At 43.9% G+C, this 24,567-nt stretch overlaps 1 protein-coding gene across 7 annotated transcripts in view; it reads left to right on the top strand.

The window, feature by feature from the left end:
* INPP1 (inositol polyphosphate-1-phosphatase) overlaps positions 1–24,567 on the top strand; it is a 124,491-nt gene that overhangs the window by 36,400 nt on the left and 63,524 nt on the right. For all 7 annotated transcript variants that reach the window (XM_073558184.1, XM_073558182.1, XM_073558178.1 and 4 more), the window contains 2 exons: positions 14,476–14,536; positions 19,189–19,389. In XM_073558184.1, the coding sequence (XP_073414285.1) occupies positions 14,476–14,536; positions 19,189–19,389 (262 nt within the window). The remainder of the gene's footprint in view (positions 1–14,475; positions 14,537–19,188; positions 19,390–24,567) is intronic.

The raw sequence follows: 24,567 nt of genomic DNA on the forward strand, positions 1-24,567 counted from the left end.
TGGAAAGCGTCCTCAATTTTTCCTCATCAGCACGCACACGTGTGTGCTGGGAATCAGCTACATACTTCTTGATTGTGCGATGATAACGATGAAGTGTCTTGGCAATGTTGATTGTAGTCATGCCTTGACCTAAATACTCCACAATTTGTTGCTTCTCAGCAGCCGACACATCCTTTTTCTTTCCCATTTTGGCAAAAAATGTAGGCTGCTTAACAATGTGGAGCAGCCTTCTTAAGTAGTCTTGCCTTTATTTGGACACACCTGCCAAACTAATTTGCACAGGTATCTGCAATTGCTTTCAGTGATATAAAGAGCCCTGACACACATCACCATCAATGAGTTTAAATGACAAACAAAAAAATTCTAACCATATCACTCCTAAACTCTTTTTGCATAATAATTTGGAACACAGTTTATTTTAGAAATGTGACCATTTATGTAATTTGACTGTATAGCCATTACATGACTTGTATACTGCATTATCACCGGTTCTCCCCTGCGCAGTGTCTATCTCGAATGTACTATCTGCTCTGAGCTTGGTGGTAAGTGACTAACTGCTGTGATGCGTGATGAATCATGCTTCGAAGGGGGATGGGGTGGAGGTAAATAACTTGTTAGAAAGCTCTTCTCAATCTTTGCAAGTCTTCCTCTCCCTATCACCTCTCTATGATGCAGGGTGGGGGGTCCGAAGTGACTAGTAGGTGGGAGAAGGAAGCTGATCTCACTGAGATGTACTACAGTTTCTTATAATTACCTGTACTAATGATTTATTCAGAGTTTGAAAGTACACTTCCATTTTAGCATGCCTATCGTTTTGTTGTGTTTTTTTCCCTCTTTACCCTTCCTTGCATATCCTGTGAATTGATGGCGGTCTGAGTCCCGGGTCACTCCAAAAATCTGTTGCATTGTTCAGCAGGCAGAAGTACGTAACTCCTGCATGTGTGTTTTTGAGCAATCTTCAGAATATGTGAGGAAGGTTTAAGATAGGTCCATATATATTTGGACAGACAACATTTTTCTAATTTTGGTTCTAGACCTTACCACAATGAATTTTAAACAAAACAATTCTGATGCAGTTGAAGTTCAGACTTTCAGCTTTCATTTGAGGGTATCCACATTAAAATTGGATAAAGAGTTAAGGAGTTTCAGCTCCTTAACATGTGCCACCCTGTTTTTAAAGGGACCAAAAGTAATTGGACAATTGACTCCAATGCTATTTCATGGGCAGGTGTGGGCAATCCCTTCGTTATGTCATTCTCAATTAAGCAGATAAAAGGCCTGGAGTTGATTTGAGGTGTGGTGCTTGCATTTGGAAGGTTTTGCTGTGAAGGAAACATGCGGTCAAAGGAGCTCTCCATGCAGGTGAAACAAGCCATCCTTAAGCTGCAAAAACAGAAAAAAAAATTAAATAAAAAAAAAAATCCAACCCCCATGTACTAAACACCTTTTGCCTGGCCAACCCCTTCAATTCTTCCCCTATATCCACCAAACCATTGTACAGGGCAGCAGGCAGTGCATTGCCACAAACCGCCATACTTGTATAGCGCGATGACAAAGCTGGTTCACAAACAGTCAGCTGTAACAGAGGCGGTTATATGCTGTATTATAATGCTAACACCCTGCTCCAACTGATGTGATAGTTGCTAGCACTGATTGCGGCCATTTAACCTTTTTGATGCTACTGTGTATAGTGGTAGTGGCATCTAGATGGTTACTTGAGCGAGGGAGATCCTCCTTTAACCCTTTCCCGACATTGGGCATAATAGTACGCTCACATCAGAATCCCTCCCTTTGATATGGGCTCCAACGCTGAGCCCACATGTCACGATCCATTTTTGGATCTACGACAGATCTGCATTGTCACATATAAACTTTTTTCCTTTCAGGCCATCGGGGATTAATATAAACTTTTTCCACCCAGTGGCTGCTGGTGTAATTGCATTGCTAGGTGAGTTTGCTGATGCAGGTGGTGACCACTCCCACCTTCCTTTAAAAGGTCACCTGGTGCATCAGCTGACTGTTGGTTATACAGGTCCTTTCGGAAACCGTGCTGAAGATAGGAGCTTTCTGGTGCAGTGGTGCTTCAGCTGAATGCGATGATCGGGTGCCTTACTCTGCTGTGCAGTGCATTGCAGCAGAGAAAGTCAAGTGTTGGTTGTCTTGCCTCGTTTGTTATTTCTTCCCTTGGTGTTGTATTAGTGCAGCGGTGGGACCAGTGTCCGCACTTGCCAATTCCCTACTGAGAGATAGGTGCAAGGCAAGTGAGGGCTAAGGTATCCTACTCAGTGACTGTTTGAAACAAGCCCTATAGGACCGTCAAGATAGACCAGGGTGCAGTCTCAGGAGAGTGCAGGAGGTGTCCATTTCCCCGTTCCCTATCGTAGGGCCCGCCATTGTAATTGTGTCCCCGGTGTTGCCTTGTTTGTTTGCTGTTTGGTGACCGACCGATTGCTGGGTCGTGTCACACAGGGCCAGTCACTTCGTGACACCACATTTTTCCTGGCACATGTCAACTGTTTTCAACAGCTGACCTGTGCCTCTAACAGCCGCGAATGGAATCGCAATCCACCCACAGCTGTTAAGATGTTAAATATTGCTGTCAATCACTGACAGCAGTATTTAACTCGCGCTTCCTGGAAGTGCTCCGGAAATCCTGCCCATCGGTGCTTGTGTTGTAGAATCACTCAGGATACAAATCCAGCTCACCAGACATAGCTTTCCAACATAGGAGCACGAGACCGCTGTGTCAAAGCGCACAATCCAAGGCAATGAGAAAAAAACTTTGTCCAGCTCCACGATGTAGTGAAAAATATTCTTTATTCACTCAATAGAAATGAGGTTTAAAAGCCAGCATGAGTTACAAGGCATGCGATCGAATCACACCCCTTTCGCCTCATTCAAAATAAAAAAAAATAAAACACGTATTTGGTATTGCCGCTTTCAGAATCGCTTGATCTATCAATATAAAAAAAAAATTAACCTGATCGCTAAACAGCGTAACGAGAAAAATATGAAAAACTCTAGAATTGTTTTTTGGTCGCCGCTAAATTGCAATAAAATGCAATAACGGGCGATCAAAAGATCGTATCTACACCAAAATGGTATAAATAAAAATGTCAGCTCGGCACGCAAAAAAAAATAAGCTGTCACCCAGGCCCAAATCACAAAAAGTGGAGACTCTACAGTACTTGGAATATGGTGCCATTTTTTTTCTTTTACCAAAGTTTGGATTTTTTTCACCACTTAAATAAAAAAAAAAAACCCGTACATGTTTGATGTCTATGAACTCATAATGATCTGGAGAATAATAATGGCAGGTCAGTTTTAGCATTTAGTGAACATTATAAAAAAAAAAACACCCCATAAGCAACTGTGGAAGTTCACTTTTTTGCAACTTCACCGCACTTGGAATTTTTTCCCCATTTTCTGGTACACGACATGTTTAAAACCAATGGTGTTGTTCAAAAGTAGAACTTGTCCGGCAAAAAACAAACACTCACATGGCCATTTTGACCGAAAAATAAGTTATGGCTGTAGGAAGAAGGGGAACAGGAAACGAAAATACCTCAGGCTCAGTGCTCCATGGGGGGAGGCAAACATTTATATACACCTCACCACCTGCCTGTTTTACCTCAGTCTCCACCACCCTCTTCTTTGATTCACAGCTCAGGCTTTATAAAGCCAGAGAATGGTGGACACAGAAGGGAAACAGAGGTGGGAAGGTTTATTTAACCCCTTCCCGACCAATGACGCCTATGTTGGTGTCATGAAAACCTGTTCCATTATGACCAGTGACGCCAACTTAGGCGTCGTGGTATAAATCAACCTCTTGAAATGTCACCCGACCCGCAGATAAAGGAGGCCTTGTGGTTCACCCCCCCCCCCCCCCCGTAACTACGATTGATCCACTTTCCACAGCCAATCAGAGCGATATTACTATCCAGCCATGGCCGATGCTGAAATAGCATGTAAAAGAAAATTCGGTACTCTTTTATACTGATTAGGGGTGGTATCCTATTCGTGCACCCCCCTCTTTCGAAGTGCCACGCAATCTCTTTCCACGATGCTGAAATAGCATCGGGCATGGCTGGAGACACCGATCCAAACCCCCCCCCCCCCCACGACTGATCTGCCGCCGTCATTATCTGCTCCCCCCTCCCGCCCTCCGATCACCTCCCCCCTCCGTCCCGGATCATGGGCGCCGCCGTCTTCTAAAATGACGGGCGCATACGCAGGGCGCCCAACGAATCTGACAAACGGCAGATTCCATTCATTCATTCATTTTGATCACTGTAATAGGATCTATCACAGTGATCAAAATAAAGAAATCACCCCCCTCCCCATCAACCTCATAGGTAGGGACAAATAATAATAAAAATAAAATATTTTCATTTTTTTATTGGGGTTAGGGTTGTAATTAGGGTTAACTTTAGAATTGGGGTTAGGGTTGGAATTGGGGTTAGGGCTGGAATTAGGGTTAGGGGTGTGTTGTGGTTAGGGTTGGAGTTAGGGTTGTGGTTAGGGGTGTGATTGGGGTTAGGGTTGGGGGTGTGTTGGGGTTAGGGTTGGGATTGGGGTTAGGGGTGGGTTGGGGTTGGGGTTAGGGTTGTGTTCGGGTTAGGGTTGGCGTTAGAATTGAGGAGTTTCCACTATTTAGGCAGATCAGGGGGTCTCGCAATGCGACATGGCACCACCATTGATTCCAGCCAATTTTGCGTTCAAAAAGTCAAACTGTGCTCCCACCCTTCCAAGCCCCGACGTGTGCCCAAACAGTGGTTTACCCCAACATATGGGGTATCAGCGTACTCAGGGAAAAATTGCACAACAACCTTGGGGGTCTAATTTCTCTTGTTACCCTTGGGAAAATAAAAAGAAATTGGACTAACAAAGTAAGTACACATCTAGATAAGCTCCTTGGGGGTCTAGTTTCCAAAATGGGTCACTTGTGGGGGGTTTCTCTTGTTTAGGCACATCGGGCATCTGCAAACGCAACATGACCCCCGCAGAACATTCCATCAAAGTCTGCTTTCCAAAATGGCGCTTCTTCACTTGCGAGCTCTCCCATGCGCCCAAACAGTGGTTCCCCCCCCTCATATGGGGTATCTGTGTACTCAGGACAAATTGCACAACAACTTTTGTGGTCCAATTTCTCCTGTTAGCCTTGTGAAAATAAAAAATAGCAGGCTAAAAAATCATTTTTGAGGAAAAAATTTCTTTATTTATTTTTTTCACTGCTCTGCGTTATAAACGTCTGTGAAGCACGTGGGGGTTCAAAGTGCTCACCACACATCTAGATAAGTTCCTTAAGGGGTCTAGTTTCCAAAATGGTGTCCCTTGTGGGGTTTTTTCACTGTATAGGCACACAGGGGCTCTCCAGACACGACATGGTGTCCGCTAACGATTGGAGCTAATTTTCCATTCAAAAAGTCAAATGGCGCTCCTTCCCTTCCGGACCCTGCCCTGCGCCCAAACAGTGGTTTATGACCACATATGAGGTATTGGTATACTCAGGAGAAATTGCCCAACAAATTTTAGGATCCATTTTATCCTGTTGCCCATGTGAAAATGAAAAAAAAACTGAGGTTAAAAGAAATTTTTTGTGAAAGTTTTTTTTTTTTTTTTAACTGTTCAGTGCTCACTATGCATCTAGATAACTTCCTTGTGGGGTCTAGTTTCCAAACGAGGTCACTTGTGGGGGAGCTCCAATGTTTAGGCACACAGGGGCTCTCCAAACGCGACATGGCAACTGCTAAATATTCCATCATATTTTCCATTCAAAAAGTCAAATGGCGCTCCTTCCCTTCTGAGTCCTGCTCTGCTCCCAATGACAACATATGAGGTGTCGGTGTACTCAGGAGAAATTGCCCTACAAATAATACAGGACACAGAGGCTGTCGCAGGTGCTACGTGATCTGGAAATGCCAGAGGTACTGGTAAGAGCACAGAGGCCAGTATAAAAAGGATCTGGCACTTCAGCTCAGGTGCTTCCCAGCCTACTTGTCGCCTTCACAAGAATGGAGACAGACTTGGAGCAGCAGCAGCCACAGCAGCTGGATGGGAAACCCCAGGAACAGGTGCAGTGTCGTCACACCCGTGCCAATGGGGTGGTCAGCCGGACCACAGACAGACGTGATTCTGCAAGAGAGCAAGGAAGCAGATAACGTCAGCGAAGCTTCACAAAGTGGACGAACCTGCAACCTCCGGAGATGATCTCCCGGCTGAGACGTGTCCTTCCTTTAGACCTCTACTATTTGATTGCATCATGGTTGTAAGTGATCTTCATGAAAGTGAACACTTGGTAATGTCTGTTCCCCTTCTCTCTCATCATTTGCCAGGGAAAGAAGTGTGTGGCTAAAGACCAGCACAAGAAGTGTCCACTTTGTAAGACTTTATTGCCCAATTCCAATCAGAAGAGGCTCTGTCAATTCTGCATAGAGCAGACTGGGGGAGGAGACCACTAATTTTGGCACTAACCCATCATAAAGCCGGAGAGTAAGGCGTCCCTTAGATCCCTCTCTATGGGAAAGCAAAAAGAGAAGGATAAAGGGGTTAGGGAAGTGTCTCCTGTATCGTATACTTTGTATGAATCAACGTATGAAGTTGAATCTGATGGCTCCTCCTCTATGGCCTCCTCTTCAGATAGTGGCTCAGGGCACCATTGTTTTCTGCTAGAGGAAGTGGATAGGTTGGTAAAAGCGGTCAAATTCACATGGGCTTTGTGGACACTAGGCCATAGAAATTGGTGCAGGATATACTGTTCCGGGGCCTATATCAAAGAAAACGGAAATCCTTTCTGTTGAATTAAAGGATTCAGGCTTTAATACAGAAAGGGTGGAAAAGACCAGAAAAGAGCATCTCACTTCCCCTGTCCTTCAAAGGGAAATATCCCTTTGACAAGCCTTCTACATCATTATGGGATACAGCCCATAAACTGGATGTGGCGGGAGATGCAAAAAAGGGATTCCCTAGTCTGTCTATGCCTGCCTACAAATGATCTTCATACAAACTTTTTTTTTTTTCAGAAGGAAGGCCTCCCAGGGAGCAATAAAATGGGATGATCGTAGAAGGAAAGGTAGAGGCCTCATGTTCCGAACCTCTTCCCAGGAGGCCAGTAAATCACAGAAAAGACTCCTGACCCTAGGAGGGGGAAAGCTTTCCCCCTTCTTCCCAGCCAGGGAGGGCATTTCAGCCAGTAGCTGGATCCTCAACCTGGTTAGATCTGGACTAAGACCCCCACAACACACATTATCCCCCCCCACTCCTCTTTGACATAGCAATTAGCACTAGAGAGAGAAGTCCTGGACGTAGTTCAAAAATCCATCCTCCTGGAGGTCCAGGAGTGGGTCATTCCATGGTAACTTGCGTTACAACACAGTAACTTGTGTTACAATAAGTTTACTTCTCATATGAAGTAATGATATTGTAATGTAAGTTACCATCAGCTTTGTAGCGCAAGTTACCAAGTAATAACATTTGTATTTAATTTGTATTCATGAAAAATCAAACTGTGTTGAAATCTATTGAGAATAGTTTAATGTACAATATACATTCACTCATTTTTGTGCCTGCCTTCAAAGAACAGTCTGTAGCCATTATTAACTTAGTTTTTGGCTTGTGAATGTAACATAAGTAACCATGGAATGACCAGAGTCTGAAAAGTGGAGGGTGCTGCTCCCCTCACTTTCTAATAAGCAGACCAGACAGTTCCTTCAGTACTATAGTTAATTTGAAGGCTCTGAACAAATTCCTGAAGGCTCAGGCCTTTAAGATGGAATCTATTAAATCAGTAACAAAGTTGTTTTTTCCTGGTTGTTTTGTGGCAGTCATGGATTTGAAAGATGCGTACTATCATGTACCCATATATATGGAACATCAGAAATGTCTTAGGCTTTCAGCAGCTATTGACTGAGTAGTTGGCCACTTTCAATTCAGTGCTAGCAGTAGGTCCTTGGGTCTTCACGAAGGTGATTGCTGAGCTCATGGCTCATCTTAAAGAAAAGGATGTGTTGCTCATCCCATATCTAGATGAATTCCTGGTGGTAGAAAGATAAATCTACCATTGTCTGAGTCAATTGGAAGAGGTGATGACTACCCTGAAAGGTCTGGGCTGACTACTGAATCTTAAGATGTCCAGATTATAAACCCAAAAGATTCAAGAATTTTTGGGACTCCTATTGAACTCGGAAGTGCATTAATGTCACTTCCCAGTGATTAAAAAAATAGAACCCAGTACAGAGAGTTGTGGAAATCCCCTCCATGTTGTCATGATTCCTCCACTCAGTGAATGATTGCTATGCTGTTCTATGGAAACTGTGTCTTGATAGCTTGGTTATCCAATACTGTGATGAGCTGTGTTGGTGCCTTATTTGACAGCTCTGTTGTCAAATCTGTGACTGGGACATGCAGGACTTTCTGCAGGTGTTCAGTGTTCTGGTGATCGCATAGCTACTTAACTGAACTGTCTGCCCCTGATCCCTGCCAGACATGGTTTATGCTTCTTGGTGAGTGTTAGCCTAATTCTGTTACTCTGTGCTTCTGCTGCCTGACCCTTTAAAACATGTTCTTACTATCCCTTTGTCTTGTCCTTTTGGCTTTTAATCCGCTATCTCTTGTTATTGATCCTGGTCTGTGACCTGACTTAAGCCTTTGTCTTTTCCCTCGGTTATCTACGTACTCTCTCGGTATTGACCCTGAAACATCTGACTCTTCTGCGTCACGGCCTGTCCGTGCTTAGTGAATAGTGCCACACATGTCCCTTAGGAGTTCAGTGTCTCCTATGTACTTTAACATCATGCTTTCCGGTAGATCTGTGGGCCCAGTTCCATTCCAGGTTTCTGCAATGGGACATTTTGTGAAACGAAATCTCACTTAGAGTGCACCTGGAAGGCACGCTGACTCTATGCCTTCAGACAGTTCAATCCTGCCTGTGGGGGTTAAGATGAATCAAACCTGTCCAGTGGGGTTCCCTGGGTTGCTAAGTTCATACGGGTTGTCACCGCTATTGCAAGTCCCACAGCGTGGTGTGCTTATCTAGGGAAGGATTTTACCCAGGAAGTCTGTACTAGTGAGTGAGAGGAAACTTTCATCCAATGCAAAGGAATTGCTACCGGTGAATTCCTTGTATCCCTACAGGGCCAGCATGTCAGGATTCTATCAGACAATTGTCAGTGGGTTACATAAATCGCCAGGTGGGAACTAGGTCCAAATCATTGATGGAGGATGATGTCATTTTTCAATCCATGGGTACTTCCAAATTTCCTTTCTCAAGGTCCAGTGTACCATCCACTAGCAGCCAGCCTCCACTTGACGGCGTGGAACTTGAAAGGGCACTGTTAACGGGGAGAGGTTTTTTTGCACTAATCTCATCTCCACCTTGCTTCAGAGTAGAATGGCAGTCATGACCAGGATTTATGCTAGAACTTGGAGAGAGGTTTTATCCTCTTCCGGGTCTAGGGTTGAGGACGGGGCACCTGTGGGCAAGAATTTGGAGTTTTTGCAGAAGGTCTTGAGTGAGATTGTGCACCAGTACCCTAAAAGTACAAATGGCAGCTCTCAAGGCTCTGTACAGCTGTGATTTGGCTAGTAATTATTGGGTCCAGAAAAACCAGGAATACCCGTATTGCAGATATCTCGACATCCAGATCTCGCACAGACAAGCCTGAGCAGTCGAAGTAGAAACAATCAAAAACGTTGCACAAATATAGGAGTATGGATAATAATCACTCTTCTTGTTTTACATTCTCGACTGAATACAGTCCTCAATTTAATTATATCACTGGGATTATTAAAAAATATTTACCGATCCTGATCTAAGATAAGCTTAAAGAGATTCTTGATAATGATATAAGATTGAAGCAAAAAAGCTCCCATTTTAGGATCCTTATTGTCTCCTAGTAAAAAAAACCCTGGTTGGATATACAGGGTTTTTTTTGGATGTGGAACAAAATGTATTGCTTGTTGTCATGTTCATAAAACTGACAAATTTCAATCTTTACATAATTCAATTCATATCCTAGTCATGAACTCATAACTTACAATATGTATGTTATAGAATGCATCTTTTGCAAATTAATTCATAGGGTTACAGTGATCATATTGACATCAGTGTCACAGAATTTTATACCATTGGGCAGTAAAGAAAAAAATATTGCATTTTTACCACTAAAATTTAGTTTGAGCACCAGATTTTACATTTTCACACAAGTGTGTAAAAATGGCACCAAAATTTGTCCACAATTTCTACTGAACGTGGCAATACCCCATATGTGGTTATACAGTACTACTTAGCCATACTGAGAGACATGGGAGGAACAGAGCATTATTTGCCTCCTGGAGCGCAGATTTTTCTAGAACAGTTTGCGGACTCAATATACAGAGCCCTAATTGCTAGAATAGCAGAATTGTTGTAGTGACTGACCAGTATGTTGCAGTCACCAGTACATTATGCCCAGCCCGTGCTTCTGGAGACATGCACCTGTAAGTTAGGCAGGCTCTCATTGCTTCAGACTTTCCAAATCTGGATGTTATGTGGTTTAGGTACACTGTGGGGCTCAGAAGTGAGGAGGGCATTTGGGTTTAAGAGCGGAGAATTTGCTGAATTTCTTTTGACGGGCGAAAAACCATTTCGCTTTTCCAGAGCCTTTGTGCTACCAGTAACATGGAAGTCTCCTACATTTTTGTAAACAGATGACATACCTGAGAGAGGACTTGCTTTTTTATAATTTTTATTTCTATAGCGCTGACATATTCCGCAGCACTTTACATTTCTGAGGGGATTTGTACAGACAATATACATTACAGCATAACAATAATCACATAGATCATAACAGATGCCAAGAGGAATGAGGGCCCTGCTAGCAAGCTTACAATCTATGAGGAAAAAAAGGGTAGACACGAAAGGTTGGTGGTAACAGTTGCCCTGATTGTATGGACCAGCCATAATGTTAGGTAACAGTATGGATGCAGAGGGCTAATGGATGCATAAAGCATGTGGGAACATGACGCGGGGAACCTGGTTATAGTAATACTTTTGGCTGTGCCACACAGGGATAGATTAGGTTAATGTGTTAATAGGCCAGTCTGAATAAATGCGTTTTCAGGGCACGCTTAAAATTGTGGGGGTTGGGGACTAATCGTATTGACCTGGGAAGTGCATTCCAAAGAATTGGCGCAGCACATGTATAGTCTTGGAGACGGGAGTGGGAGGTTCTGATTGAGGATGCTAACCTCAGGTCATCAGCAGAACGGAGGGCGCGGGTAGGATGGTATACTGAAACAAGGGAGGAGATGTAGGGTGGTGCTGAGCCATGGAGGGCTTTGTGGGTGAGGGTAATAAGTTTGTACTGGATTCTGGAGTGGATGGGTAGCCAGTGTAATGACTGGCACAAGGTAGAGGCATCGGTGTAACGGTTGGCGAGGAATATGATCCTGGCTGCTGCATTCAAGACAGATTGGAGGGGGGAGAGTTTGGTAAGAGGGAGACCGATTAGAAGACGAGAATAAATAAGAGAAACAGAGTTTTTGCAGAGTCAAAAGTAAGAAAAGGTTGAATTCTAGAAATGTTTTTGTGGATTGAGTTGAAGCTTTTATTGGGAACATTTTACATAACGTTTTGGATCAGTTATCTAGCACCCTATGCTGACCACTTTGGGATTTCTATCTAAATCTGAGTGATGCGATTCAGATGAAACCCCTGGGGGATGAATTCACTATAATGAGGCAGCAGAGCTACTCTGGACTCCGTCTGGCCTCTGTTCAGCGGTATCCTTTTCAGAAGTGCACAAAGTTGTGGCCGACAGCACTTTTATGCAATCCTAAAAATACTGCAACCGCCGGCTCACAGGTCTTATGGTGTCCACAGTGCCTTGATCTGCCTTGTTGTAGGGAATCCTCTGCCAGGGGTTCCGTCTGAATCACATATTTCAGAGAGGCTCAGGATAATTGTGCGCCGAGCCTTACTGCTATCTTTGAGAGGCTGAATGAAAAAATCAACAGTTGAATTAGTTTTATTTTTTTATGTAGTTCCTCGTGCGGTGTAAGTGATTAGGCAACTATATTTTGGGTCGGTGCGATTACCGCAATACCAGATTTATTGGGTTTTAATGTTTGGCTGCTGTCACACACCAATACACTTTTCATTGCAAAAAATAGTTTTTGCATCACCACATTGAGAGCTATAATTTTTCCAGATTTTAGTCCACAGTCATATGATGGCTAGTTTTATGCCGGACGAGAACGTTTTTATTGGTACCATTTTCGGGCACATGACATTTTTTTGATTGCTTTCTATTCCAATATTTGGAAGGCAGAATGAACAAAAATCAGCCATTCGGGAATTTATTTTTTGTGAGGTTTATGCCGATTTTTATTTTTTGTCGTTCTGCGCGTGGTAAAATTGATAAGGCAGTTTTATTCTTCGGGTCAGTACGATTACAGCTATACCACATTTACATTTTTTTTAAATATTTTGTCACACTTACGCAGTAAACTATTTTATAGAAAAATATTTTATCGCTTTATTCTGAGAGCTTTAACTTTTGCATTTTTCCGCTGATGGAGCTGTATGGTGGGTTGTTTTTTGCGGCACAAGATGATGTCTTCAGTGGTGCCATGTTTATTTACCGTTTATCCGTCTTTTTGATCGTGATTTATTCCACTCTTTGTATGGTAGTATGATAAAGAATTGTTTTTTGCCTTGTTTACTTTTTTATGGTGTTCAGTAAAGCGGTTATCTAGTGGGACAGTTTTATAGGTGGGGTCGATGCAGACGCAGCGATACCAAATGTGTACTTTTATTTTTTTTTTCATACAAATATTTAGAGAAAGAACAAGCTATTGTTCGAAACGCGTAATCTACTACTTGTTACTCATGTGAACACACCATTTTTTGCTCTGTTTTGGACTTGTTTTTAACAATAAATTGGACTTGAATTTGCAAAGCTGGACCTTTTTTCTTTTTTTATTGGTACTTTTGGCAGTGTGGACAGGTGCCAAGTCCTGCTGAAGAATGAAATTTCCTTCTCTAAAAAGTTTGTCAGCAGAGGGAAGCATGAAGTGCGTTAAAATTTCCTGGTAGATGGCTGCTCTGACTTGGGCCTTGATAACACAGTGGACCTACACCAGCAGATGAGATGGCTCCCAAAGCTATCACTGGTTGTGGAAACTTCACACTAGACCTCAAGCAGCTTTGACTGTGTGCCTCTCCAGTCGTCTTCCAGACTCTGGGACCTTGATGTCCAAATGAAATGTAAAATGTTCTTTCATCTGAAAGCAACACCTTTTGGACCATTGAGGAACAGTTTGGTTCTTTTTCTCCTTGGCCCAGGTAAGGGTGGTTTCACATTTGCGTTTAAGGCCACAGCGTCGGCCTGCGCACGGCTGCCGCTAAGCACCGCCTCCTGCCATGCCTCCGCCAGTAGCTCCGCCTACGGGCGCATGACACTGCATGCGTCCTGCGTCCTTTATCTTTAGCACTGGGGACGCAGGCCGTGCGCAGGTATGCGTTTGGCAGCGCATGCGTCCTTTTGACGCTGCGTCGAGCGCACCAAATTGAACCTGTTGCGTTTGGCGCTGGTCAAAAGGACGCATGCGCCACCAAACGCATACCTGCGCACGGCCTGCGTCCCCAGTGCTAAAGATAAAGGACGCATGCAGCGTCATGCGCCCGTAGGCGGAGCTACTGGCGGAGGCACGGCAGGGGGCGGGGCTTAGCGGCGGCCGTGCGCAGGCCGACGCTGCGGCCTTAAACGCAAATGTGAAACCACCCTTAGACGCTTCTGGCGTTCTTTTGGTCATGAGTGGTTTGACACAAGGAATGGGACACTTGTAGCCTATGTCCTGGATACGTCTGTGTGCAATGACTCCAGCAGCAGTCCACTTCTTGTGAATCTCCCCCCAATTTTTAATGGCCGTTTCTTAACAATCTTTTCATGGCTGTGGTTATCCTGGTTGCTTGTGCACCTTTTTCTACCACACTTTTTCCTTCCACTCAACTCTCCATCAATGTGCTTGGATACAGCACTCTGTGAACAGCCAGCTTCTTTAGCAATGACCTTTTGTGGCTTACCCTCCTTGTGGAGTGTCAGACTGCCTTCTGGACATCTGTTAAGTCAGCAGTCTTCCCCATGATTGTGGAGCGTACAGAAACAGACTAAGGGACCTTTTTGATCACTTAGGAAGCCTTTACAGGTGTTTTTTGTTAATTATTATTTTCTGAGATAATTGGCTGTTTGTCATAATCCTCAACATTAACAGAAATAAACACTTGAAATACATCACTCTGTTTGTAATAACTCTGAGTTTCACTTTTTGTATTGAAGAACTGAAATTAACTTTTTGATATTCTAATCTTGTGAGAAGCACCAGTGTGTGTGTGTGTGTGTGTGTGTGTGTGTATAATATATTATAGTGTGATGTAGATATATATTATTTTGTACTTTTTATTATGTATTATAAAAATATAACTAACTTTCTTAGTTCCCAGGCTTAGAGAAAAATGTAAAAGGAGAAGAATCCAATGAATTTACAAATGAGCTTGGTAGGTAATTTTAAATTTTTCCATTTCAAACTTAAAAAATTTTTTTGGGCAGTTATGTTTGAAAAAGGACTTTGCCTTGGAAGGAGATAAATTAAACCGTACACAAAGTATAAAACAGTTTAACCCCTTCCCGACCCATGACGCCTACGTAGGTGTCATGAAAAGTCGTGCCCAAACGACCCATGACGTCCCCGTAGGCGTCATGCTATAAATGGCGCTCCTGCGGGTCGAGTGACCGGGGTCAATGAAAGGTCAACCGGCCCGCACACAAAGGACCCTTTATGCTTCACCACAGGGGGGTGGCTTAGCCCCCACGTGGCTACGATCACTCTGATTGGCTGTTTCACTTTCAACAGCCAATCAGAGCGATAGTAATATCTAGCGATAGTAATGAAATTTGATGAAATATTATAAAGGCTGGAGACACTAATTTAACCCCCCCCCACACCGGCTGGCGGGGGCGATCGGCCCCCACCACGGACTGACAGCAGTGTTGGTCCGCTGCTGCCACGATCTGCCCCCCCTCCCCTTCCCTCCGATTCACTCCCGCAGTCCGATCTCACCCTCCCCGGTACCTGTCACGTCCCGCTCCAGCTCCCGGTGTCCCGCCATCCCTCCTGCATGGGCGCCACCATCTTTGAAAATAGCGGGCGCATGCGCAGTACGATTGTAATATTTCACCAATCGGTCCATGGCCGATGCTGCAATAGCATCGGCCATGGCTGGAGACAGCAATCAGACCCCTCACCCACCGACTGACGCCGATCGGCTGCTGCCACCGACTGACTGCAGCGATCGGACGCAGCAGTCATCATCAGGTCCCCTCCCCCTTCCCTCCGCTCCCCCCTAGCCTTCCGATTTCCCCCTCCCCCCCACCGGCCCCGGTACCTCCTGTCCCTCTGGCCGTCCCGGTGTCCTGCGTCATGGGCGCCGCCATCTTGGAAAATGGCAGGGGCATGCGCAGTGCGCTGACTGCAGATTCATTGATTTATTTTGATCACTGTGAGAAACTCTGTGATCAAAATAAAAAAAAAGTAACCCCCCCCCCCCCCCCTTTATCACCCCCATAGGTAGGGACATATAATAAAATAAATAAATTTTTTTTTTTGGAATGAGGGTCAGGGCTGGAATGAGGGTCAGGGCTGGAATGAGGGTCAGGGCTGGAATGAGGGTCAGGGCTGGAATGAGGGTCAGGGCTGGAATGAGGGTCAGGGCTGGAATGAGGGTCAGGGCTGGAATGAGGGTCAGGGCTGGAATGAGGGTCAGGGCTGGAATGAGGGTCGTGATTAGGGTTAGGGGTGTATTGGGGTTAGGGTTGGAGTTAGAATTGATGGGTTTCCACTGATTAGGCACATCAGGGGGTCTCCAAACGCGACATGGCGCCACCATTTATTCCAGCCAATTTTGCGTTTAAAAAGTCAAACAGTGCTCCCTCCATTCCAAGCCCCGACGTGTGCCCAAACAGTGGTTTACCCCCACATATGGGGTATCAGCGTACTCAGGACAAACTGGACAACAACTTTTGGGGTCCAATCTCTCCTGTTACCCTTGTGAAAATAAAAAATTGTGGGCTGAAAAATCATTTTTTGAGGAAGAAAATTTTTTATTTTCATGCCATTGCGTTATAAACTTCTGTGAAGAACTTGGGGGTTCAAATTGCTCACCACACATCTAGATTAGTTCCTTGGGTGGTCTAGTTTCCAAAATGGGGTCACTTGTCGGGGGTTTCCACTGTTTAGGCGCATCAGGGGCTCTGCAAACGTAACATGACGCCCGCAGACCATTCCATCAAGTCGACATTTCAAAACGTCACTACTTCCCTTTCGAGCTCCAACGTGTGCCCAAACAGTGGTCTCCCCCACATATGGGGTACCAGCGTACTCAGGAGAAACTGGACAACAACTTTAGGAGTCCAATTTCTCCTGTTACCATTGTGAAAATAAAAATTAGCGGGCTAAAAAATCATTTTTTGAGGGGAAAAAAATATTTTTATTTACACGGCTCTGCGTTATAAACTTCTGTGAAGAACCTGAGGGTTCAAAGTGCTCACTATGCATCTAGATAAGTTCCTTGGGGGGGGGGTCTAGTTTCCAAAATGGGGGCATTTGTGGGGGAGTTCCAAAGTTTAGGCACACAGGGGCTCTCCAAACACGACGTGGTGTCCGCTAACGATTGGAGCTAATTTTTCATTCAAAAAGTCAAATGGTGCTCCTTCCCTTCTGAGCCCTGCCGTGCGCCCAAACAGTGGTTTACCCCCACATATGGGGTACCAGCATACTCAGGACAAACTGGACAACAACTTTTGGGGTCCAATTTCTCCTGTTATCCTTGTGAAAATAAAAAATAGCGGGCTAAAAAATCATTTTTGAGGAAAAAAAATATTTTTTATTTTCTCTACTCTGCGTTATAATCTTCTGTGAAGCACTTGGGTGTTCAAAGTGCTCACCACACATCTAGATAAGTTCCTTCAGGGGTCTAGTTACCAAAATGGGGTCACTTGTGGGGGAGCTCCAATGTTTAGGCACACAGGGGCTCTCCAAACGCGACATGGTGTCCGCTAACGATTGGAGCTAATTTTCCATTCAAAAAGTCAAATGGCGCTCCTTCCCTTCCAGGCCCTGCCGTGCGTCCAAACAGTGGTTTATGACCACATGAGGGATCGTTGTACTCAGGAGAAATTGCCCAACAAATGTTATGATCCATTTTACCCTGTTGCCCATGTGAAAATGAAAAAACTGAGTCTAAAAGAGTTTTTGTGAAAAAAAAAAAGGGTGTTTTTTTTTTTTTTTTTTTTACGGATCAATTTGTGAAGCACCTGGGGGTTCAAAGTGCTCATTATGCATCTAGATAAGTTCCTTGGAGGGTCTAGTTTCCAAAATGGGGTCACTTGTGGGAGAGCTCCAATGTTTAGGCACACAGGGACTCTCCAAACGCGACATGGCAACCGATAAATATTCCAGCATATTTTCCATTCAAAAAGTCAAATGGCGTTCCTTCCCTTCTGAGCCCTGCCATGTGCCCAAACAGTGGTTTATGACCACATATGAGGTATCTGTGTATTCAGAAGAAATTGCCCAACAAATTTTAGGATCCATTTTATCCTATTACCCATGTGAAAATGGAAAAAAATGATGCTAAAAGAAAATTTTTGTTGGAAAAATTAAAATGTCCATTTTTTCCTTCCACATTGCTTTAGTCCCTGTGAAGTACCTGAAGGGTTAATCTTCAATGTAGTTTTGAGTAGCTTGAGGGGTGCAGTTTTTAGAATGGTGTCACTTTTGGGTATTTTCTGCCATATAGACCCTTCAAAGTGACTTCAAATGTGAGGTGGTCCCTAAAAAAAAAAAAAATTGGTGTTGTAAAAATGAGATCGCTGGTCAACTTTTAACCCCTATTTCCTAACAAAAAAAATTGTTTCCAAAATTGTGCTGATATAAAGTGGACATGTGGGAAATGTTATTTAGTAACTATTTTGTGTCACATAGCTCTCTGGTTTAACAGAATAAAAATTCAAAATTTGAAAATTGTAAAATTTTCGCCAAATTTCCATTTTTTTTCACAAATAAATGCAAAAATTATCGACCTCAATTTACCACTAACATGAAGCCCAATATGTCACGAAAAAACAATCTCAGAATCGCTAGGATCCGTTGAAGCGTTCCTGAGTTATTACCTCATAAAGGGACACTGGTCAGAATTGCAAAAAATGGCCAGGTCATTAAGGTCAAAATAGGCTGGGTCATGAAGGGGTTAAGGGTTTGTTTTCTCATGTAACTTCTGGATTGAAAAGGAAAAATATATATGTGCTTCAGCTAAATGACTCATCGACTGAGTGCCACATTATATTATATTCTAGCACTCTGTCAATGCACCATTTAGCTGGAACACACATATTCTTGTTTCTCCTTGAGTAGCAGACCTCTTTGGAAATCACTCTGTCATTAGAGATTAGGCTGTCATATTGGCAGTCTGATGTGTCTAGAGTGACAAAAACACCCCTCAAATGATCAGGTTTCTATCCGAAAAAGGTTCTCTACAGTGTGTTCTGTAATGAGACCCTAATGCTGGAAGCATTTTTCCTCAGGCTGTTGCAATAGGTACCCTTATCCTCATTTTGACATTTTAGTCCAGTAAAATAGAGAGGAGAGGAGCCAGCAGACATTAGATTTCTACATATGTAATCTATGCACAGAGTTATGCTCGGATAACTCGGGACCGCAATAAAATGGTGATCTCAGTTGAAATTATATAACGTTTACACAATTACTTAATTGGGCTGAGGTTTAAATGTGAAAAAAACAAACTGTAATTACCTACTGGATTGGCATGGCTCCACTGTCCTACTGCGAGAATTACCTGCTGGACAGAATGTGAGTGCTACTGCAGTCACGTGATAACGCTCCCATCCCCCCCCCCCCTGGTTAGAAGCGATAGAATGGAGCCAAGCAGGGTACAGCTAGCTTAGTGTGTGCTAACTGTTGCATTTTTTTTCAGGTGGGGAATGGATTAGCGTTTGAACCAGGCAGGGACATTAAGAAAGTTTGTAGCAATGCATGATTTATCTATTGTTTGTTTGTGAACTTACTATAAAAATGGTTGACACTGAAAAAGTATATTTGGTAATCTCATGCTAATTTGTTTTTCCCTTGTAGGAGAGAAAATAATAGTTAAAGTCTGCCCTACAGAGGAAGAAACTGCCAGCCTACTGGAGCGGGTACTAGATAACAACAAAGCTGCAGCCAAAACCTTAGCAAGAGCTGTTCACCAGGACGTGACTCTGAGGGATGAGGCTTTAGATGCTGTCAGTGTGTGCATTCCTCTAGAAAATATTGCAGTTTGGGTGGATCCCATTGGTGAGTTAAATGCCAGGCTTTAATGTTAGTATGCAGAAATAGGAGTTGATTTCCTTGCACACACATATAAAAGACCCCTTACATATTATGCTAAAATTATCCAAACCACCTGATCTTGGTAGGATCAACCAACAGTCTGTTGTGTATGGTGGCCTCCTGGCTGTTCCCTAACCTATGATATCAAGAGAAAGAAGGATCTGAGATGCTGTATTTCCATGACCTCTCCCTTTGTTATAGGGGAAAGTAAGCTGCTTCTAGAGGTGTCTGGCAGCACCGCTCTCAACTCACAGGGGTGCTCTGCTTAGCAAAGTATTGTCTATATGCGGGAGTCAGAGAAAGCTGTTCATTGGGGTCAATCTGGCATTAAGGTACTGTCACACTTAGCGATGCACCAGCGATGCACCAGCGATCCTGACCAGCGATATGACGCGGTTAGGATCGCTGGTGCATCGCTAAGTGGTCGCTAGTGAGCTGCCACACAGGCAGATCTCACCAATGACATCGCTGGGCACGGGGGTAGCTACTTACCTGTCACACTAGGCGATCCTGCGTCCTCCCGCCCGGCTCGTCTCTCCACAGGAAGCGCCGCAGGAAGCTGACGACGAGAAACGGTCCAGGACATTCTCGCACGATCAGCGATAACCAGCGGGGGAGCCGGTCGTAGGTAAGTATCAGACATAGAAACCTTCATAGAAAATCGGAGTCAATCAACCCAACAATAACCACTTTTCAAAATCACATCAGTTAAACATTCATTTTATTAGTGCACATTTCTTACAAAAATATAAATTTAAACAAAATGAGTCAGTATCAAGGTGGAGACATGATAGAGAGACAAATTAGGTACCAGGTGGAAACACCTATCAATATTGAACCCCTCAAACAAGAAGGGGAAAACATTGTAACACCCTAATTGGGACATAGGGGAGGGTGAAATGGGAGCAAAAAAATTTTTTTTTTTTTTTTTTTTTTTTTTTTTCTTTATGTAAACATTTTTATATGAACCACCTTCACTGGTGTGGGAACAGCACATGCCATAGTCACCAATAAATTCAAAAAAATATATATAAGGGCAAAATCATAGCCCAAGGTTGTTCACACACAGAAAGGTGAAAAAGGAGTAATAGTCTTATACCTATGCTCCCATTATGACAAACACCTCACTCAAAGATGGCGCGCGCCATTTGTAAATTGTCTACTCCCCTATAAAAGCATACAGGTGGCTTAATAATGCACCCACACAGCCCCCCGAGGAAGCCCAGCAAGTCAAAACGCGTCGGGCAGTAGAGAGGCTCTCTAGGACCCTTCATGGGTAAGGTGATGTACATTCTGCACTATCAATAGCACTTTAGCGGTTCCCTGACTAGGGATGGTGGGTGAGGTGTTTGTCATAATGGGAGCATAGGTATAAGACTATTACTCCTTTTTCACCTTTCTGTGTGTGTGAACAACCTTGGGCTATGATTTTGCCCTTATATATATTTTTTTGAATTTATTGGTGACTATGGCATGTGCTGTTCCCACACCAGTGAAGGTGGTTCATATAAAATGTTTACATAAAGAAAAAATTTTTTGCTCCCATTTCACCCTCCCCTATGTCCCAATTAGGGTGTTACAATGTTTTCCCCTTCTTGTTTGAGGGGTTCAATATTGATAGGTGTTTCCACCTGGTACCTAATTTGTCTCTCTATCATGTCTCCACCTTGATACTGACTCATTTTGTTTAAATTTATATTTTTGTAAGAAATGTGCACTAATAAAATGAATGTTTTACTGATGTGATTTTGAAAAGTGGTTATTGTTGGGTTGATTGACTCCGATTTTCTATGAAGGTCTCCATGTTTATGGGGAGTTACCCATTAATTTTGATGTTCTGAACAACATCACTTCTAGCAGGTATGAGCATAATTGTGTCACTAATATTTTTTCTGTGGCTTTCCACAGCGCATCAACCTGAGTATATGGATCAAAAAGCACGCGAGAAAGCGTGGATTAACAAATTGAATGAGGTATTTGGTGGAGATCAAGGTGTGGCTGTTTCTTCACGAGAAACTGAGGATCTAACAATACGTCACAAGTTATAGCGATATTGCTAGAGTTATTGCTTAGTGTGACAGGCCCATTATTGAACAATCTGCTAATTGTGGTATTGTCTTTTTTCTGGCACCCATCCAAACTCTTCACCCCACTAGGTGTTATTGGATTGCTATGGCAGGCAGGGCCCCTGTTGAAACCACCTTTTGTTTTCTAACAAAGGCTGACTTGTAGCTGTGCTTCATTAGATTTTGTTGGGGGATGGGTTTTTTTTTTCTTTTTTTTTTTTTTTCACTGTATATGTAGCACATTGACATCTTCCCTGCGTGAGACAGATACTGAAGACGGCCTTCTTCCGGCAGGGCCGCGCAGTCAGACAGGGCTGCAGCCTGAGCTCATCTCTATTCAACATCTACATAAATGGACTGGCAGCAGCCCTGGAATCCTCTTACACCCCAGGCCTCAGTCTGCCCGACCAAGAGGTGAAGTTCCTGCTGTACGCAGATGACCTCCTGCTACTCTCCCCAACCGAGAGAGTCCTCCAAGATAGCCTGGCAGTGCTGGAAACAACATTCAGCCCCTCCTGGGTGCTGCCTATCAACCAAAAAATGACCAGAGTCATGGTGTTTTAGAAGAGGAACCAGAATGAAACCCTCACTCACATTAAATGGTTCCACACTGGAGAAGACCAACAGTTATACCTACCTCAGTCTGGAGTCTGGTCTCAGTCTAAGCCAAAACTGGAGCCTCAAGTAAGCAGCAAGGCCCTGAAAGGAAAAGCGTGCAGAACCTTTTATGCCATCATTAGACAATTGTACCACCTCAAACCACCGGTGAGGTTGGCTTAATATATTCAATAGCGTCATCACTCCTATACTGCTTTATGGTAGCAAGGTTTGGGTCCCAGCGTCTTACCCAGACGACACAAAGTGGGATTCCAGCCCAACAAGTCTTCCACCTGGAGTTCTGCAAATATCTCCACCAAGTACATTGCAGTACCTCAAACATAGCCTGTCAGGCAGAGTTGGTCCGATTCCCCTTATGGCTAATTATAAACAAGAGGGCGCTATCACACCAGGTGCACATACAGAGCAACAACCCTAGCTCCTACCATCATAAAGCCCTACTGAGCCAAAGCCCAGAGCAAGCTATGAACCCCAGCAGCCAGTGCCTCCAAAGTCAGCAACACACCCGGACAAAAGCCGAAATAAAGATCTCAGATAGCTGCAAGATGCAATATGTAGAGGGTTGGCAGAATGAATTGAAGAACTCCCAGAAACTCACGATCTACCGGTCACTGAAGAGGGACTCCCACTTCCAGAGACTTTCCATTCACAACCTGGACTTCCATCCATGGATGAGGAGAGGAAACTCTGCATCCTACTGGAGGAAGAAGAATCAACAGTGGACATCGCCGCCCAATACGTCAACATATGTCATAAGCTGAGAGGAACTTAAAACCTCCAAATAGACTATTCTTTCCCAAATTGATCCCCCAACACATCATTCCCATAATCCCCATCCCCTCCCCTGACACATCTATTTTTCTTGCTTTGGCAACACTATAAATGTATTTTGGTCCTGCCAATAAAGCCTAATTGAGTTTTAGATCCATTAAGATACTACTTTTAGTGATCTAGAGGTGCTTTGACCAATTCCCTGTTATTTGATACGTATGCTTTCAGTAAGTTATTGACCCTTAAAAGTTTGATATACAGTAGTTGTAATCATACTGACTTGGAGAATCAGGTAGCCATGTCATTTTTACCTGCATAGTTAATAACACAAATGAAACGCAAAACCCAGTGACTGGAATTGTGCGATTTTTGTTTTTTTTCATCATTTCACTCCACTTAGAATTATTCTCCTTTTCTTTTTTTTTTTTTTTTGGTACCTTTATATGGTATAATGAATGGTGGCATTTAAAAACTACCTGACAAAATAGAGAAACGTATTCTGTAATGCTGTAGATAAGCCCCCTATATAACCTGAAAGATAAGAAAAATGAGTCGTCATACTCACCCAGGGGTGGTCCGGTTTTGGTCCGATGGGTGTAGCGGTCCGATCCAGCGCCTCCCATCTTCTAACAGTGACGTCCTCTTCCCGTCGTGGCTCCTGCGCAGGCGCACTCTGCTCTGCCCTGTTGAGGGCAGAGTAGTGCAGTGCGCCGGACCAGGTCATAGAGGTCCGGTGCCTGCGGACTGCTTTACTTTACTCTGCACTCAACAGGGCAGGTAAAGTACGCCTGCGCGAGCCTCGACAGGAAGCAAAGAGGAAGTCATCGCTAGAAGATGGGACGCTGGACCGCGACACCCATCGGACCTGGACCGGACTCTTTCCCCCCCTTTGAGTATAGTATAACTCGTTTTTCTTATCTTTCAGGTTACATTGGGGGCTTATTTACAGCATTACAGAATACTGTAGATAAGCCCCTGATGGCAGTGCCGGCAGCTGATATTCCAAAAATGGGGTGACGGATTCCTTTTAATCAAAAACTATCATTAGTCCTGAAAAAAGAAGCCCACATATGACTGTCAACAACAAAAAATAGAAAAGTTATGTTTCTTGGAAAAAGAGAACACAAGCACAAACATTGGCCATAACAGGAAAGGGCTTAATTTTACCTAGTAATTTTAATTGAATGTTTGGATATACTTTAAAATGTCTACCCATTTTTGGAAAAATATGTAAGGTCGTAATGAAAAGTGCTTATTTAATACTTTATACGAAAAAGAACCCTGTTTGGGAGAGAAGTAGACAAATTGCGGCGCCCTAAGTGCGTAAACACCATGTTATAGTCTGATGGGTGCACTACTTCATGCACTCACCTGGTGGAAAACTAATATGGGTTTAGATTGTGATCCTTCAAAAAATCCCTCTGGCATACTTTTCCCGTCTCCCATGACGGCACACATGAGAGAGGGGATCCGCCCAGTGAGGACAGGAACCCTACTGAAGATAAAAGGGCGGTACCTCTCCCTCGCTTCAGTTGGGTTTCCTGTCCTGACAGGGACCCGTGTGAACTGAAGACAGCAGGTCACACTTACCTGCCTCTCTCCCGTGCCGGCGTAGAAGATCAGGCTGGGCTCCTGAGCGCTGGGCGTCGGGATTGAGGAAGCGCCGTCCGCGGGTCCTCCGGGGATC

This window comes from Dendrobates tinctorius, unplaced genomic scaffold (genome assembly GCF_039654945.1).
Source record: "Dendrobates tinctorius isolate UK_male_01 unplaced genomic scaffold, ASM3965494v1 ptg000254l, whole genome shotgun sequence".
NCBI classification, from domain to species: Eukaryota; Metazoa; Chordata; class Amphibia; order Anura; family Dendrobatidae; genus Dendrobates; species Dendrobates tinctorius.